Source organism: Numida meleagris, chromosome 13 (genome assembly GCF_002078875.1).
Source record: "Numida meleagris isolate 19003 breed g44 Domestic line chromosome 13, NumMel1.0, whole genome shotgun sequence".
NCBI lineage: Eukaryota > Metazoa > Chordata > Aves > Galliformes > Numididae > Numida > Numida meleagris.
The window spans coordinates 7297187-7312151 of NC_034421.1; the positions used below are offsets into that span (position 1 = coordinate 7297187).

The window sequence follows — 14965 nt, forward strand, 5'->3', positions numbered from 1 at the left end:
GGCTGCCAAGGAGGGATGCCACAGGCTGGGGGGATGCAAGGCACCACTGACACACGGATGCACCTGGCTACACTGGGCAGCCTCGGTTGGGCAGCAGAGCCTGCAATTTTGCAGGTGAAAAGAAAAATGACAATACTCTCCATCAAAATTATTATGGCACTGTCCTTTACAGTCAGCGGTCCGGAGCTGTGCGGGAGTTTTCTGCCTTGTTTTTCCCTTCTAACAAGGAGTCTGAATGCCACTCAGCGCAGCTCTGGCCACCAGGCACCCGGGCACAGCTCTCTAGCACGCAAGCAGCCCGTGCTAATTGCAGCACAGCTCGTGTCAGGGCTGAAATTGCGTTAGCAGGCTGGGGGCTGGGGGACAGCGCTGGCATTAAGAACCCTCCGTGCTCTGATTATTTCTACGGAGATACACGTCTGAACGAGCTTGTCAAGTGAAATTTTCTGTCTGGTTAGAAATGGATTTTCGAGCTTCTTGCTCACATGTAAACATTTTTAGTGGTCCCCAGCCAAAGCAGAGCAGCAAAGCAAACATCAGAGTGAGCAGACCCAATCCCTTCAGGGAAATCATCAGCCGCAGAAGGAAACAAAATGCACGATGGCTTCAAAAGACATCCATTAACTGTGTGCTGGAGTGATTCATGGTGCTGGTAGTTAGGGTTTAATTAGATCTTAATCACGTAATTTTATCTTTGTTTTAGAAATTAGAGCTTAATGACTGCATTGCTCTCACAACAGTGCCGTAACTAAACATGGTGATAGCACATGGCAGCACTGCAGCAGGCAAAGATGGGATGGAGATTATCTGTGCTCTCAGATCATTATTTCTTAAATAAAGTGTTTGGATCCATCAGGACCCTCCAGTGCTGGGGGAGCTGGGGAGGCTGAGGGCTGCTGGAGTGGGGCTGGAGGGGTGCAGTGGCCCCATCCCAGGAGCAGCAAGGGGAGATGCTGTGTGACACCAAGGAATGGAGCAGGGCAACCTTGGTCTGCTGCTGGAAGCCTCTGTGCCCCCCAGCTCCATGCCCTGCTGTCCTTGGGCCCTGCCATGCCCCTGCCGCAATGCCTGCCCCCTCCCCCTCCTGTTTGTTATGCCACATCAGCCACTTGAACTCATTACTGTGGCAGATTATAGGTCCCCAGGTAATCACGCATATTCAGATAATTACTAACAGACCCTCTAATAGGAATGAACTCAGCTGAATCCATTCAATCTCTGGGTAAATATTTATACCTGAGCCGTCCTTATCGCCAGCCCTGCAGCATGTGGGCATTGCTGCCATCACTGCTGCACACAAGGGCTGCAGAGAGCAGCACCACCGTCACCACTGTCCCTGTGCCCCTGGTGCTGTGCAGCTGCTGTTGGGAGGGCTGGGAGCAGCCCCATGGCCATGAACTGCCTCCAGTGCCTCTGGAGATAGTTTCCTTGCAGGGGATGAGGGGCAGCATTTCCCAATCAGTGCTGATATGCTCTTGTTGGGAGTGTTTGCAGCAGTCCCTATGCTCAGTGCCTACCACTGGCTCGGTGTGGCAGTGCCCTGGCTGCGGGGAGCCATCCTAATTGGGCAGCTGGTTAATTAGCTGTCAGGTGATGAATTATGCAGTGATGCCTGGATTTCAGTGCGGTGTTGATACCATCACATCCTCTCATTTTCACACTATCTTGTTCACTGGAGCACTGAACAGAGCTCGTGGAAGAACTTGGAAAAGCTTCAAAGTGAACTAACTGTGCCCATTGGTGTGTGGGGTGGCAGGGGGTGCTCGTGTCATTGTGGCTGTGCTGTGCCCCTGGGGGCTCACCTGGCTCTGCACAGCTGGGCACCAGCACTGGCACTGCTGGGGATGGTGGCCCTGTGTGGGGCTGCACTGACAGCACACTGCTGTCGACTGCTGCAGCCCAGTAAAATACAAGGAGGGAGCCTGACCTACTTGAATGTATCGCCATCCCAGCTCTTGCTTGAGCGTTAATCATTTCCAAGGGGTTAGAGGTTCCTGTTAATGAGCGCCTTTATTTGCTGCCTGGCTCCTGTTGGGTGGAGAGAGAGGTCATTAGAACTCAGTGTAACTCGGTGCAGAGGCACAGGTAGGTGGGAGTGGAAGCAGTCAGTACTGGCTGCTGGGCAAGAACTGTGTGCCAAGAACTGAGCACAGAGGGGCTGGGGAGCAGGACGGGACCTGGAGCTGACATCCCACGGGGCAGTTCTTTGAGAGCATCACAGGAGGGGCTGTGGAGTGACCCGGGGATGGGGTGGATATGGTTCCTAAGTGAATGGAGCAGCAACCTGTGGCCACAGAGCTCTTGAAGGGAGTGGAATGTGACTCCAAGGGTCTCACTTGGTTCCTGCTCCCTGCCACAGCCAATAAACAAGGAGCCAGCAGTGAAGGTAAATTATATTAATTAAGAAGAAGTTAATGAAATTTTCTCAGTGCTTACGGATACGTGATCCCACCTCAGTTTGAGAGATGAACAATGCTTCTTGAGCAACTGAAAATACTGCAGTGTCATCCAACATGCAGCCCAGAGCTGCGTGGTGCAGAGTGGTGCTTGTGGCTGGGACACCCCAACCCCTGGTGCCACTGGGCAGCGCCACACCAGGAGAGGAGAGCAGCTGCGTGCCCGCAGCTCTGTGCATGCAGCTGCATGCTTGTGACCACCTCTTGCCTTTGCTGGGGTCGTGCCTTGAGAGGAGAGGTTTCCTCTGACCCAGGACGGCTCAAGAGCTCTTCAGCATAAACAAGACCGGGGACCACTTAAGTCGCATTCATTACGTTTAAGTATTTATGAGCTGATAAATATTAAACAGCCACTCTTGGGGCTTCAAGCCTGAGCGATCCGATCACAACACAGAGCACGCGACGGCTGCAGGGCTGCAGCACTGGGAGTCTGTGGCAGCACCCTGAGCCCTGCAGCCCTGAAAGGAACATGGCCCTGGTCCTGCAGCAGCACGGGTGGTTCAGCACAGAGCATGGAGGGAGCAGGCACCCTGCTGCCCTGGGAGAACCTGGTCCTGAGCTGCACTGCGGGGGCAGTGCTGTCACTGTGCACTGAATGTGAGTGCTGACATCCACAACTGCAGCCTGGTCCCCCATCGCGTGCAGCTAAATGCAGTGCTCTGAACTTGGCACGCATGTTAACCGAGTCACCCTAAGGTTGCCGTGCGATCCTGTCCACGGACATTTCCATCAAGCCCTGGTGCACACTGCAGCACAGCGCTCTGCTGCCCTTAACCAAAACACAGGGGACGGGAACTGCATACCCATAAAAATTATACAGCGGCTGTTACAATTTACATGCTGACTTATAAAGTTCACTCGTAAAGCTTTTTCCTACCACCTATTATGACCGTTTAATTGCATGGATGCTGCTCAGGACCGCAGATGTACAGCACAGGCAATACATCTGACAAAGCCAATTTCCTCGCTCTGCCCTGCACATCCCCTCTTGAAGGGCTCTGTGTGGGTGCCATTGTCACTGACTGCCTTTCCTGTATGGATGTGGGCCCAGCACTGTCCCACACTGCCACCAGCCCCCTCCCAGCTCCAGGCCCGCTGTCCTCGGGATGGATGGGAGCTGGTGCAGCACTGACCCCCAAGCATCTCCTCCTCCCTGACCCTGCATGTGCTTTCAGACGCACCCAGCACTCACTAAGCCAGAGCTTTGGGCTGATTTAGCCACTGGGAGGGGATTAGTCCCTCTAATCCGGGCTGCTTGAAATCACACTGTGCACCGGCGGTCTCTGTGTTGTGCCCACGGAACCCAACAGCATTCGGAAGCTTGGGGGGACACAGCTCCGTGCTGGCACCCAGGTCCCTCCCACAGCCCCTCTGCTCAGTGCTGGCATTGCCGCGTGCAAGTCACTTGCGTGAACAGTTTTTAAGCCACGTTTTGAGAGCTCCCGACAGGATCAGCATCGTCAGCATGGCCCTTCCTGAGCCCTCATTTGCCTACTCCTTGGAAATTTAAGACTTGATGTAGCCCGTTTCTGCCCCCTACATTTGTAAGGACAAATGTAAAGTGATTGTTTGATATTGCAGGGGTTTCCTCAGCCTCCAGCTCTAATTTCCCACTAATACGGTGTTGCTGGGGGGATCAATCTAGCCCAGCACCTTCTGCTTCCTTGGAGTGGATTGGAAATGGCTTTTTCACTGCGAGCCTGGGATTTGTGAGTCTTGCTGTGAATGTTTTTTTCCCTTTAAAGGAAAAAAATCATATGAGAAGATGTCTCATCTTCCTGGTAATCCCCCCTTGGCCACCGCCTGCCCGCAGCTGTCCCTGGGGACACACCACTGGGTGCTCCCCAGCTCCTGCAGCTGCTGCTTGATGATGGCGGGAGGGATGTAGGGAGGGTGCTGTAAGATGGCACAAATTACCTCCAAGCTGTTCTTATCAGAGCTCATTGCACATTAATCAGCCCCAGGAAGGCTCGGGAAGGGCAGTCCGGCACTGGCACTGCTGCCTAGGGGAGTGGTAGAGTCCCATCCCTGGAGGTGTTCAAGAACTGTGGAGATGTGCACTGAGGGACACAGTTGGTGGGCATGGTGGGATGGGCTGGGGTTGGGCTTGGTGATCCCAGAGGTCTTTTCCAACCTTAATGGTTCCATGATGCTATGGTTCTATGGGCATGGGGCTGCCTGCAGGCAGGGCAGGCTGCAGCTCGGGCTCTCACTGGGATTTAGATGCTAGTGGTAAATTGCAACCTTTGACAGAAATGCCTGAGATTTACTGCAAAAATCAATAGATGATTCAAACAGTCCAACACTCGCAAAGGCAGATAACATCTCTCCAGCAAGAGCTGCTGTTGATATGCACGACCAGTGGTGCTCATTACTGTGACTGCTAATAGCCTGCTGAGATGGAGTGCTGCAGGACTGGATGGGGACACGAGTGCACAACCACAGCACAGATCTGTCCCATTGTGCCCGGCTATGTCAGTGCCTCTCCTGGTGTCATGACTGGAGCAGCTGAGCCCCATGCCAAGCTCTGTGGGTCCTCCTCCCTCCCTCTCGTGCTATCCCTGGATCTCCTCCTGTAGCACTACCAGCCCAGTGGCACAGCTGGGAGCTGCCCCAAACGCAGAGGAGGTTGCCCTAAGAAAAGCCCATGCGTAAGGACCGGTGGTAGCCGCTTTTATTTACACAAGGGATCACATGCTGAACAAGGACGCTAGTGCCACTAAAGTACCCGTAACAGCAGGATTCTGTGCTTTATTCACAGGACAAAATATTGGTACAACATGTTTCAAAGACGTTTTGTTTCAAGCAGATACATCTCACCCTCCTGACGGCCGCACTGCTCTGCAGGGACAGAAGGCAGCGGGCTGCAGAGCCCTGCCTGCCCTGGGCACGTCCCATGCAGCGGGGGTTGCCCAGGCACCCCAGTTCCCTTTGGGGTGCTGAGGAGGGACATACCCTGGAAGTGGGGCCATCACCACAGCACCACCACACGGAACTCCACAGCTGTGCATTGGGATGGCAGCACCTGTGACACTTGCCCTGCAGCTGCAGTGGGAAACTGCGGTCCTGGTCCCGCTCACCCTGCAGCACCCTGGTCCCCTCCTGCCATGAAGGATGGGGCTGGTGCAGGTCCTGGCCCTGCCTCCCCACTGCCCTCGTGGAAGACTGCAGCTCATGTCACCGCAGCTCCACTCCCGGCTGCTCATTCCCACCTGAAGTCCTGCCCGACTGTTTCATAGAACTTGATGTTGTAAGGTCTGTAAAAGTCCCGAAGCTGCTCTATCACCTCGGGGTCTATCTGCACGTGAGTCCTCCCCTTGGATTTGCCCAGGCAGCGTGGTGAGCTGTTGCTCTCTGTTTTTTTCAGGCAAGGAAAGCCTTTTGTCTTGTTGAAGTAGAAGTGCTTGTCGGTGATGACCCGCCGGATGCCCAGGAAGTCCTGCACCTTGCCCATCTCCCCAGCTGGGTCAGTGATCAGCTTCTCCCCGCTGACAAAGTGGATCTGGGAGAGGGGGAAGTACTGCAACCAGCTCTGCAGGTGCACAGCGTACATCCCGATGCGGATGGCGTTCCAGGAGGTGTCCACCAGCCCCAGGCTGCGGTTGCGGAAGGACAGCCCCTCGAAGGTGGGGATGTCAGGCTTCTTGGAGAGCGTCTGTGTGTAGTCCGAGATGGCGCGGGTGACGGGGTTGCGCACCACCACGATCAGCTTGGTGTCCCGCGACATGTTGAAGATCCGCCGTGGGGCCTCCTTGGTGACGAAGTAGCTGGGGGTCTTCTCCACCGTGATCTGGCTGTCAAGTGTGCGTGGCATCAGGCTCCTGCAAGCAGAGAATGCGCTGGTGAGGAGGGGCAGAACCAGGCTGGCAGGGTGCCCTTTCCCAGCAGGACTGAAGGGCAGGAGGACACAGCTCCCTCCTGCAGCGCTGCAGGGGCTGCCTGAGCCATGTCCTGTCCCAGCTGCTGGGGGCTGCACCTACCTGGGACGCTCAGCCCCAAGGGCTCAGAGCTAGGCAGGACGGAGGGGAGGGCACTGCCCTTGAGAAGTGCCATGCGGCAGCTGTGGCTGCTCCATCTCCACTGGTGCTGAATTCATCAACTTCAGGGCAGTGTGTGAGTTCACCCTGCAGCCATCTGCCCTGATTGCTGCCATGGCATTAACCACGAGACAGCTTCAAGCCCCAGCTCCATCCCTCACATATTGCTACACTGGTTGCCACTTGCGAAAGAAATTACAGCTGCTCTTTCTGGAATTATTGCAATTGCCCCTACCATGATTGCATTACGGCACTGCTGGGCATCACCGGTGGGAACCAAATGCCAGCCCCTAACACAGCCCCACTCCGTGGGGACACAGATGTCCCCACCTATGCCCGGCCTCCAGCAGCCCCATGCAGTCCGGGTGCCCATCACCAGGGGAAGGCAGAGCCGCGGGGCTGGGAGTGCTGGGGCAGGCAGCCCCGCTTAGTGCTAATTAAATCATTCGCTTTGACGCGTGAACATCCAAATCAAATAAAATCTAATGGGATGGAAAGATTTATAAATTGGCCTTGTACTACCAGAGTCAACCATTAGATCCATCGCAGCAGGGGGGCAGGGTGCCCGCGCTGTGCCAGGGACTGGCACCACCCACCTGGGGCTCACTGCTGCTGTGACAGCACCGGGCACATGGGGGCATTGCCATCAGCAGCACCACCGGGGAATGAGGAGAGAGGGACCCAAAATCTGACTGAGGGGTCTGGGACAACACCTGTACTGACGGCATCCCTTTGGTTGGGCTGTGAGCAGAGCAGCCTCTCCTCCACCTGTAGAGCTTTGGAAGGAGCAAGGGGACAACGGTGCCGAACACAGATGGCTGTGGCACTTCCCAGCGCCCTGGGCATGCACCAGGGAGTGCACCCCAAGGGCCTTCTGTGCTTGCAGGCACTTTACATTTCAATTATGTTTATTGCTCAAAAGCATCTGTTACTTCTTCCACTCTGCAGGGGAAGTTGGTGGCTCGCTGATTACAATTCAGTTGTGAGCTGTGAGGCACAAGCAGGCGCTGCCTGGGGAGAGCTTTGTGGTGAGCTGTGAGATGTGCCTCCAGGAAGCCTTTGCTGGCAACAAACCCTGCGTGCCGCAGCCAGGGACCTGCTGCAGCTGCTGGGTGTGAAGGTTGTGGGCCCCCAGGGCTCCTGCAATAGGACAGGCAAAGCCACACGGCTGCCGTGGAGTGCAAGGGAACCCAGGCAGCGAGGCGCAGGAGGAGCTGGTGCAGCAGTCATCTTAATAGAGTTGGATCTATTGATGTGTGGGCTCACTCAGCAAAGCCTCAGGACAGAAGCAGTCACAGAAAGCAAACATCAGCAGCCCTGCCTGCAGCCGTTCCGCTGGGGAGCGCAGGCACTGGTTTATTCATGGGATAACCCCACATGGCCATGCCTCCTCCTGGTCTGCTGCAGCACGACCGCATGGAAAGATGCACCTGCCTGCTGGCTGCAAGCAGAGACCTTCCTGGGGGGAACCTTCAGCCCAGCTCCCACTGCAGGGTCCCCAGGGCAATACCCTCAGCTCCCGGCTCTGGATGTGAGCTGTAGACAGAAACACAGCAGCAGACCCAGCCCGGAGGGGACGCAGTGGTGGCACCACCTGGGCAGGTGCTGCTGGCCTTGCAGCCCCCACCTGCTCTTGACCACTTTTTTTTTGTTTGAAAGAGAACTAATTCGCTAGCATAAATTAATAGAGATGTTTTCCGTAGGTACCTGAGCACAGCCGTGGCTTAATTGGCCTTTCCCAGAGCTCTGCTCCAAACCCCATAAATCCAGATTATGATTCCCATTGTTTAATGACTGTCAGGAAGCACTAATTTAGTGCCAGGCACCACTGCTGGTATCTCCATATCACAAACAAGTTTCGGTGTAAATCAGTGCAGGACAGCTTTATAAGCAAATTGCTGTTACAATATATTGTTGGAGAATCGTAAAACTGCTGTTTCATTAATGGCTCATCTTCAGGCTTGTTAGACTTTCATTACGTGAGCTAATAGGTCCATGTATTTAAAAAATGAAATTACAGGTTCTAATCAATTATGAAAAACACAAAATCTCCGCATAATAAATTACAGAAATGAGACAGGACTTGTTTTCTTTTTAAATGGACTCCCAGTGTTTGCTGCTCCTGAACAACAGAGACTGCTGAGACAACAAAACCCAGCCCGAATAGATAAATAAATCACCAGCGAAACCGTGCGAGGGGGAGAAATGTCATCCACACATTCATCTTTGTGTTAACGGCGGGATCCCCAGAGCTGCAGGAGCTGGGAAATGCATTGCAAACTTAATTACAGTTGACTTTAAAATGATATTTTTGGACTTTTGCATTCCGAAAGTTATTTGCATACAAATAGCATGTCACATAGTTTTAAGCCCACGGCTGGCGCGTTTGGGTTTGAAGGCTTTCAGCACCTGCACAGCACGCTGTGGTTGCAGCGGGCTCCTTCCTGGGTGCTCCTTAGCTGAACCCGCAGCTGGTCATGGTGCGGACCCCTGCGTGGTGTCAGAGCCAGTGCCAGCGCAGTGACATGCTGGTGACATCGAAGGGCCGGGCTCACTGCAGCACTCGCTCAGGTGAGGGATGTGCAGACGTGAGACAGGATTGCTGCTGGCTCTGGGGCTGCTGCTGGGCGCTCAGGGGTTCACCTGCACAGTCTCACCTGGGGATCAGGGTGATGCCACTGTCATGACTGCTGGTGGCACCCCCGGGGCACAGCAAGCACGCTGGGGTTGTCCATCCGGCAGCGTGTGCGCGAGCGCTTTGTCCTGGTGAAGGGAATCTGCGACGCAGCAGAAATAGAGGAGGTTAAAGAATCTGATGCTGAGTGAGCAGCGGGGCATGGACGTGACTGGGGATGTGGCAGAGTGAGCTCCACCCTGGTCTTGCAGAAACAGCGTGGGCTGCAGAGCAGCCACTCCCCTCGCCTGTCCCAGTGATGGACTGTGGGAGCAGGGAGACATCCTGGGGCTGTGGGAGCAGTCAGGGGGCCCTCTCCCAGGAGGCACTGTCTAATGACAGCACCGTGATGCAGCTCCCTTGCCATTCCCGGTGCACGCCTTCAGCTTTCCTCTTCATTCGCTTTTAATTGTGCTTGCCAAAAGGGCTGGGAGCGACCACCAGGGGTATTCCATTATCAGGGACATCGCAGCTCTCCGTGCCCTCAGCCTTGGGATGCCAACATGCGCTCACCGGTGCCCTGCAGTCACACCCAGCACTCCCCAGCCCTCCCTGGCACAGTGTTCCCTGCACACGTGTTCTGCTGGCCTGACGGCGTGGGACAGCTGACAGCCCCTTCCCCAGGACACAGCGGGGCCCTGCAGTGCTGCAGACACATGGAGAGGAAGGGAGAGCCCCCCAGCCCAGCACAGGGCTGCACCACCCCGTGGAACCCCGCTGCCACCACTCTGATTGCCCAGGGCCCAACCTGGGGATGTGCATCAAAACCTCTGGGCATCCCCAGCCCCAGCAAATCCCCCGCTCACTGCACTAATCTGGCTGGAGATACAGCATTAATTCCTCTCGAATTAGAGATTATTTTTATTGTAGTTACTAAATTCTTAAAGCCCTTTAGTACATTGTAGATGAGCATTAATGCTCTCTCCCAACCTGTGAATCAGGGCCTGCCCGGAAGGAGTTAACTTCTTTCCAGCACCTTTCCCAGACCTGAATTATTAATTCTCTCATAATCTGCCTTTGGGCACCCTGCAGTCCCTACAACACTCCCACATTAAAGAAACATACGCTCCCTTGCCGGCTACGTTGCTTTGATGTTGAACATGCGTGAAACACTCTCCCAGGGATAAATTTGTACAAAAATTCATCAGATGATTGAGATATTGCGGATCAGCGTGCACGGGAGGGGGATGCATGCTCGGTAATCCCGTTCCAGCTCTGCCTTCAGCCTCCACGGTGCTGTGCGCAGCACTGCCAGCTCCGGGCAAATATTTGCTGCTGCCGCTCGCTGTGTGCAGAGGATTTGGCGGGTGCAGCCAGAGCTCTCCTCGGAGGCCACAGACTGATGTGTGCGCAATCCTGGACTTCAGCCACTCGTCGGCACGAACCAGAACTGTTTAATTTGGCCAAAAAGAAAAACACCCCCTTGCTGGCACTGGTGGGAGGGCTGAGTGCGTTCCTGCGTGCAGCCGATGTCAGGGCTCTGCACCTGTGGCTGGGACGTGCTGCTTGGATACGGGGTGAGGTGACCGTGGCTGAGAGCCTGCACGTGCCATGCTGCGCCCTGCCACGCCACGCTGTGCTGCGCCATGCTGTGCCAAGCCATGCAGTGCTGTGCCACACCATGCCATGCTGCGCTGTGCCACTCCGTGCCGTGCAATATCAAGCGTGGCAGGACTGCAAACAGTGTCAGTAGATGAAAGCTCAAGCACAGCTCCACGAAGATTTTAGCAAAACTGGGTCAAGCATGCGAGAAAGTGAGGTGTGAGGAAGATAAAAGAAGCTCTCACCAGCGGAGTGACATTGCAGCAGACTTTCAGGACACAGCACTACAGCAGCTGACACCCGAACAGCTGCTGCTCACGCAGGGACGTGGTGCTGGGAGCAGCCACAGCCCTGTCCCCAGGTGGGGGATGTGGATGGCAGCACTGCAGGGTCCCTGGCAGCAGGGCTTTGCTACTGCTCAGCCCTGTGGGGTGGGCTCAGCACCATCCCCTAAAGCTGCGTGGTTCAGGGAATCTGTCCCCACTGGGAAAGTGCTGTGCTGAGAGGGGACCCAGAGAAAGCCCAGCCCAGCCCCAGGCAGCGCGGGGTGTTAATGACAGAGCAGCTCCCTTTAATAAATGTTTATGTTCAAAGAACTTACACCAGTGCTCACAGACAGATAATGAGGGACATTTCAATGCATAAAAGCAGTGTGAACACAGTAATTAACTTTGTTGCTGATTCATTTTTAATCATTCAAACGCTCCAGAGATTTGCGGTGTCCTTTAAGTCAACACAATCTTTTCCAAAAGGCACAGTGCCACTGACCGTCACGCATACAGGCTCCGTGCAGCTCCCCTCTCCCTGAACATCCCTGCCCCAAATCCCAGAGCTGGGAGCTGGGGCGGGGGGGTGCCTGCGGCTCATGGGGACCCCTCGTGCAGCCACATGCAGCACCCTGGGGTTGGGGTCGCTGCCCAGCCCTGCAGCACAGCAGCTCCCATGGGCACTGCGGGATGTGTGTAGACCCTGATGGACGCCAGCAGCTTCCTTCACCCCCTCAGTTTTGCAGCCCACAGCTGTGCCAGGGTCTGAGTGGGATCTCATGTCTTGAAGAGAAGGTTAGAACAAATTGCAGGGCTTACAAACAAGGTCATAGAAGACAGAACGGGAATATACATCATTAACACTGAAGGCTTAACGCTCTGCAAGGAGGTACCTCCTCATGCTCTCCTAGCACCCTGGTGGGGAAGTTCCCATGCACTGTGGTCGCTATCGGGGTCAGTGCTGTGCCTGCAGCCACATGCTCTGCTCCTGGGCACTGCAGCCTCTGTGGGGCCATGCACCCATCCTGTGAGCCAGGGCCCTCTCTGAAGTCAAGGAAACTTCAAAGCATCCTTGAAGCTTGCTGCCTTCCTCTCTTCTTGCTAATTAACTTTAGCAAAATGCACTGTCAGTCAAGCCCACAAAACAGTCCGTGTCGTTGGGCGAAACCTAATGGGCTCCCATTTGTGTGAGAGCCAACGTGGCCATTAGCAGAGAGCAATTAGTGAGGCGGAGAGCAGGAGCTGGGGTTTGCAGCTCCCTCCTGCAGGCACGGGGGAATGTGACCATCTCCCTCCTACCTGGGGTTGTGCTCCCCCAAGGAAGGAGCAGGGCCCGCAGCTGGGCAGAGCCCTGGATCCCCAGCTGCCAGAAACATCCATGAGAGCAGTGCTGAAGCATCCCATGGGGTAAAGCAGCAATCCTGGAGAGGAAAGCTGCACCCCAAGTTGCTGTTCAAAGTTAACTGCAAATTAAATGACACTGCTTTCTCCGTGTTCTGGAAAATATTGAAGGTTATTGGCACACTACTGCAGCAGGAAAAGCTCCATATCGAGCATTGAGCCCAGAATTGGTGATGAATCGATCCTCCCCAGTAGCTGGCCGGTTGGTTTCAGTTGTCTTAAAACAGATCTTGCTAAAAATACCTTTCCTGTAGTGTTTCTCTTGCTAATGAGGAGGATGAGAAAGGCCTATGGGTACTGGGAACGGCAAGGGTGGGTTTGGTTGGCTGCTAAGGAGGCAACGCCTGGGCTGTATGGAGAACAGAGGGTTTGGGCACTATCTCTGCTCACCAAGGACAGCATTCACCTTTCCATACAGCCCATGTCCCCAGGGGGCCCAGAGTGTCTCCTCTCCCCCATGGGTGACAGCTGCTGGCTGTGCTGGCATCAGCCCCTCGCTGGGTGCTGCCCTTCCCCTGCTCCCTGCTCTCCTGGCAGGGTGACAGCAGCTCATCGTGCTGAGGGTTAGACCTGCTCCACATTTAATTGCTCCACTTGCAAGGAGTAAAATCAATTCCACACTTTGTACATTAGCAGCCGCTGCGCTTAAGTTTTGGCACATTTGTGAGATTAAAAAAGAAAAAGTAATAAAGCCCAGGAAGTGTCATTTAATTGTTTTATCTGAAGTAATTTGGAGACTCCGCTGTCCTGATGTGATCTCTCCATTGATCTAGACACAACTCCAGGCCCCGCAGCACCCAGCCATGCTCTCATCACCACCATGAGGTTTGTTTCCCTGCTGCCAGCGAGGCTCTCAGCCCTGGGCTGCCCCCAGCCCCATTGTAACCCAGGGGGCCTGCAGGGCCCAGGACAGTGCCGCTTCCCAGCCAGATGCAAGGCACACAGAGCTCCTACTGAGCTTGGCGCTTGGGCAGGACCCTGCTCCTTGCCCACCCTGCTACACTGGAGCCCTTTGGCCAAACTGCTGCAGCTCCTGTCCCTATCTGCCTATGTCAGAGAATCACCCCTCGTGGCTTTTAGGCAAGCTGCAGTTCCTTTAGGACAGGGAAATGGCTTCAGAGCTCTCCACCTGCACCTGTGCTAACTCCCCAATCACCTGCCAGCAGAACCGTTGTACACGGAGCAGCACACCCCTGGCTACACGGCTCGCTGTGATCCTGGCACAGCATGGCACAGCGACTGCCCGCACCCCCTGACAGCCCTCCTGGAGCAGTGCTGGGGCTGCCTCCCTGGGCATGGATGCTGGAGCATCAGCTCAGCACCCCAGTGGTGCACAGAGCAGCTCTGACCCACTAGCAGTCAGCAAGCAGCATCCTGACGCCACAGGCATGACTCATGTCTGGCCTGCATGGAGACAAACACAGGGATCCCAGAAGGGCCAAGAGCGAGCATCACATCACAGTGCCTCCCAATCCCTTCAGCAGCCGATGAGCACCACTCTGCTCGGGGACAGGTTGACACCGCTGCTGGAAAATCACTGCTGAGAGGGGAAGAGAGCAGAACTGGGTGCACAGCCCTACAGCCAGATGCGCTGCTCTGCGCCCACACGCACCAGGCATCCTCCTCTGTTGCACACTCATGGGCACTGGGTCTGACCGAGCCACCTCTGCCTCCCGGGGCCGATGCCCCACGAGCACCCAGCCCTGCCCAAGGCTCCCACAGCGCTCACCGCAGCACACGGCAGCACACTGAGCAGGAACCAGCCAGCATGCAGCCTGGGCTGTGGGTGCAGATTAGCTCCCTCACTGCACTCACCGCCTCTTTGAGCATCACCGAAAAGTCCACAGAAGCCTTTACTTAAATTAAAATCTCACCATCTCCTCCTGGAGATGCGCTCGCTGTTCTCTGAGAATTAGGAGGGATCGCGGGCACACGCTCGCTTATCTGACTCCAGGCACGCGGGGCGGAGGAGGACGTTCTGCTCTCTCACAGACCCTGAGATAAAAGCTGTCGGCAGAGGGGCTCCGAGGGACACTGCGCAGGGCTGCGGCACCCGGGCGGTCGTGGTTCGGAGACCGCTTCTCAGCGGTGCGTGCTTCCTCTGATGAGGTGGAGACGAGGCACCGTGCGGGCTGCAGCGGAGGGACCCGCCGGACAGGGACCGGGGCTGCCCCGCCGGGACCTCCTCAGCCGCCAGCGCGCAGCCTCGCCCCGGGGATGCGCGGGAGCTGAAGGGCTCCGCAACCGCTCCGCGCAGAGCCGCGATCTCCCCCGCCCTCCGCCCACACCCCCGGCACAGCCCGGAGAGGTGCGGGGAGCCCGAGCCGGGCGGGCAGCGCGGAGCGATGCCGCTCCCGGGGCCCGTTCCCGTTCCCGCGGCACCGCTCACCTGTACCACTCCAGCCCGCGGTCGTAGTTGCGGTCGAAGAAGTGAGGCTCGGTGCCCAGGGCGCGCACGTCGGGGTGCACGCGGATGAACTCCAGCACGGCGCGGGTGCCGCCCTTCTTGACGCCCACCACGATGGCCTGCGGCAGCCGTTTGCTGCCCGGGCGGGCCGGGCCCGGGGCGCTGCCGGCGGGCGGGGCCGG

At 56.1% G+C, this 14965-nt stretch overlaps 1 protein-coding gene across 1 annotated transcript; it reads right to left on the reverse strand.

Moving 5' to 3' along the window:
• On the reverse strand, positions 5135-14959 carry HS3ST2 (heparan sulfate-glucosamine 3-sulfotransferase 2; the record flags this gene model as incomplete). The annotated part of the gene is made up of 2 exons (XM_021412067.1): positions 5135-6277; positions 14766-14959. Coding segments are annotated over 2 exons (813 nt in total), but the record flags the coding sequence as incomplete, so codon positions are not given.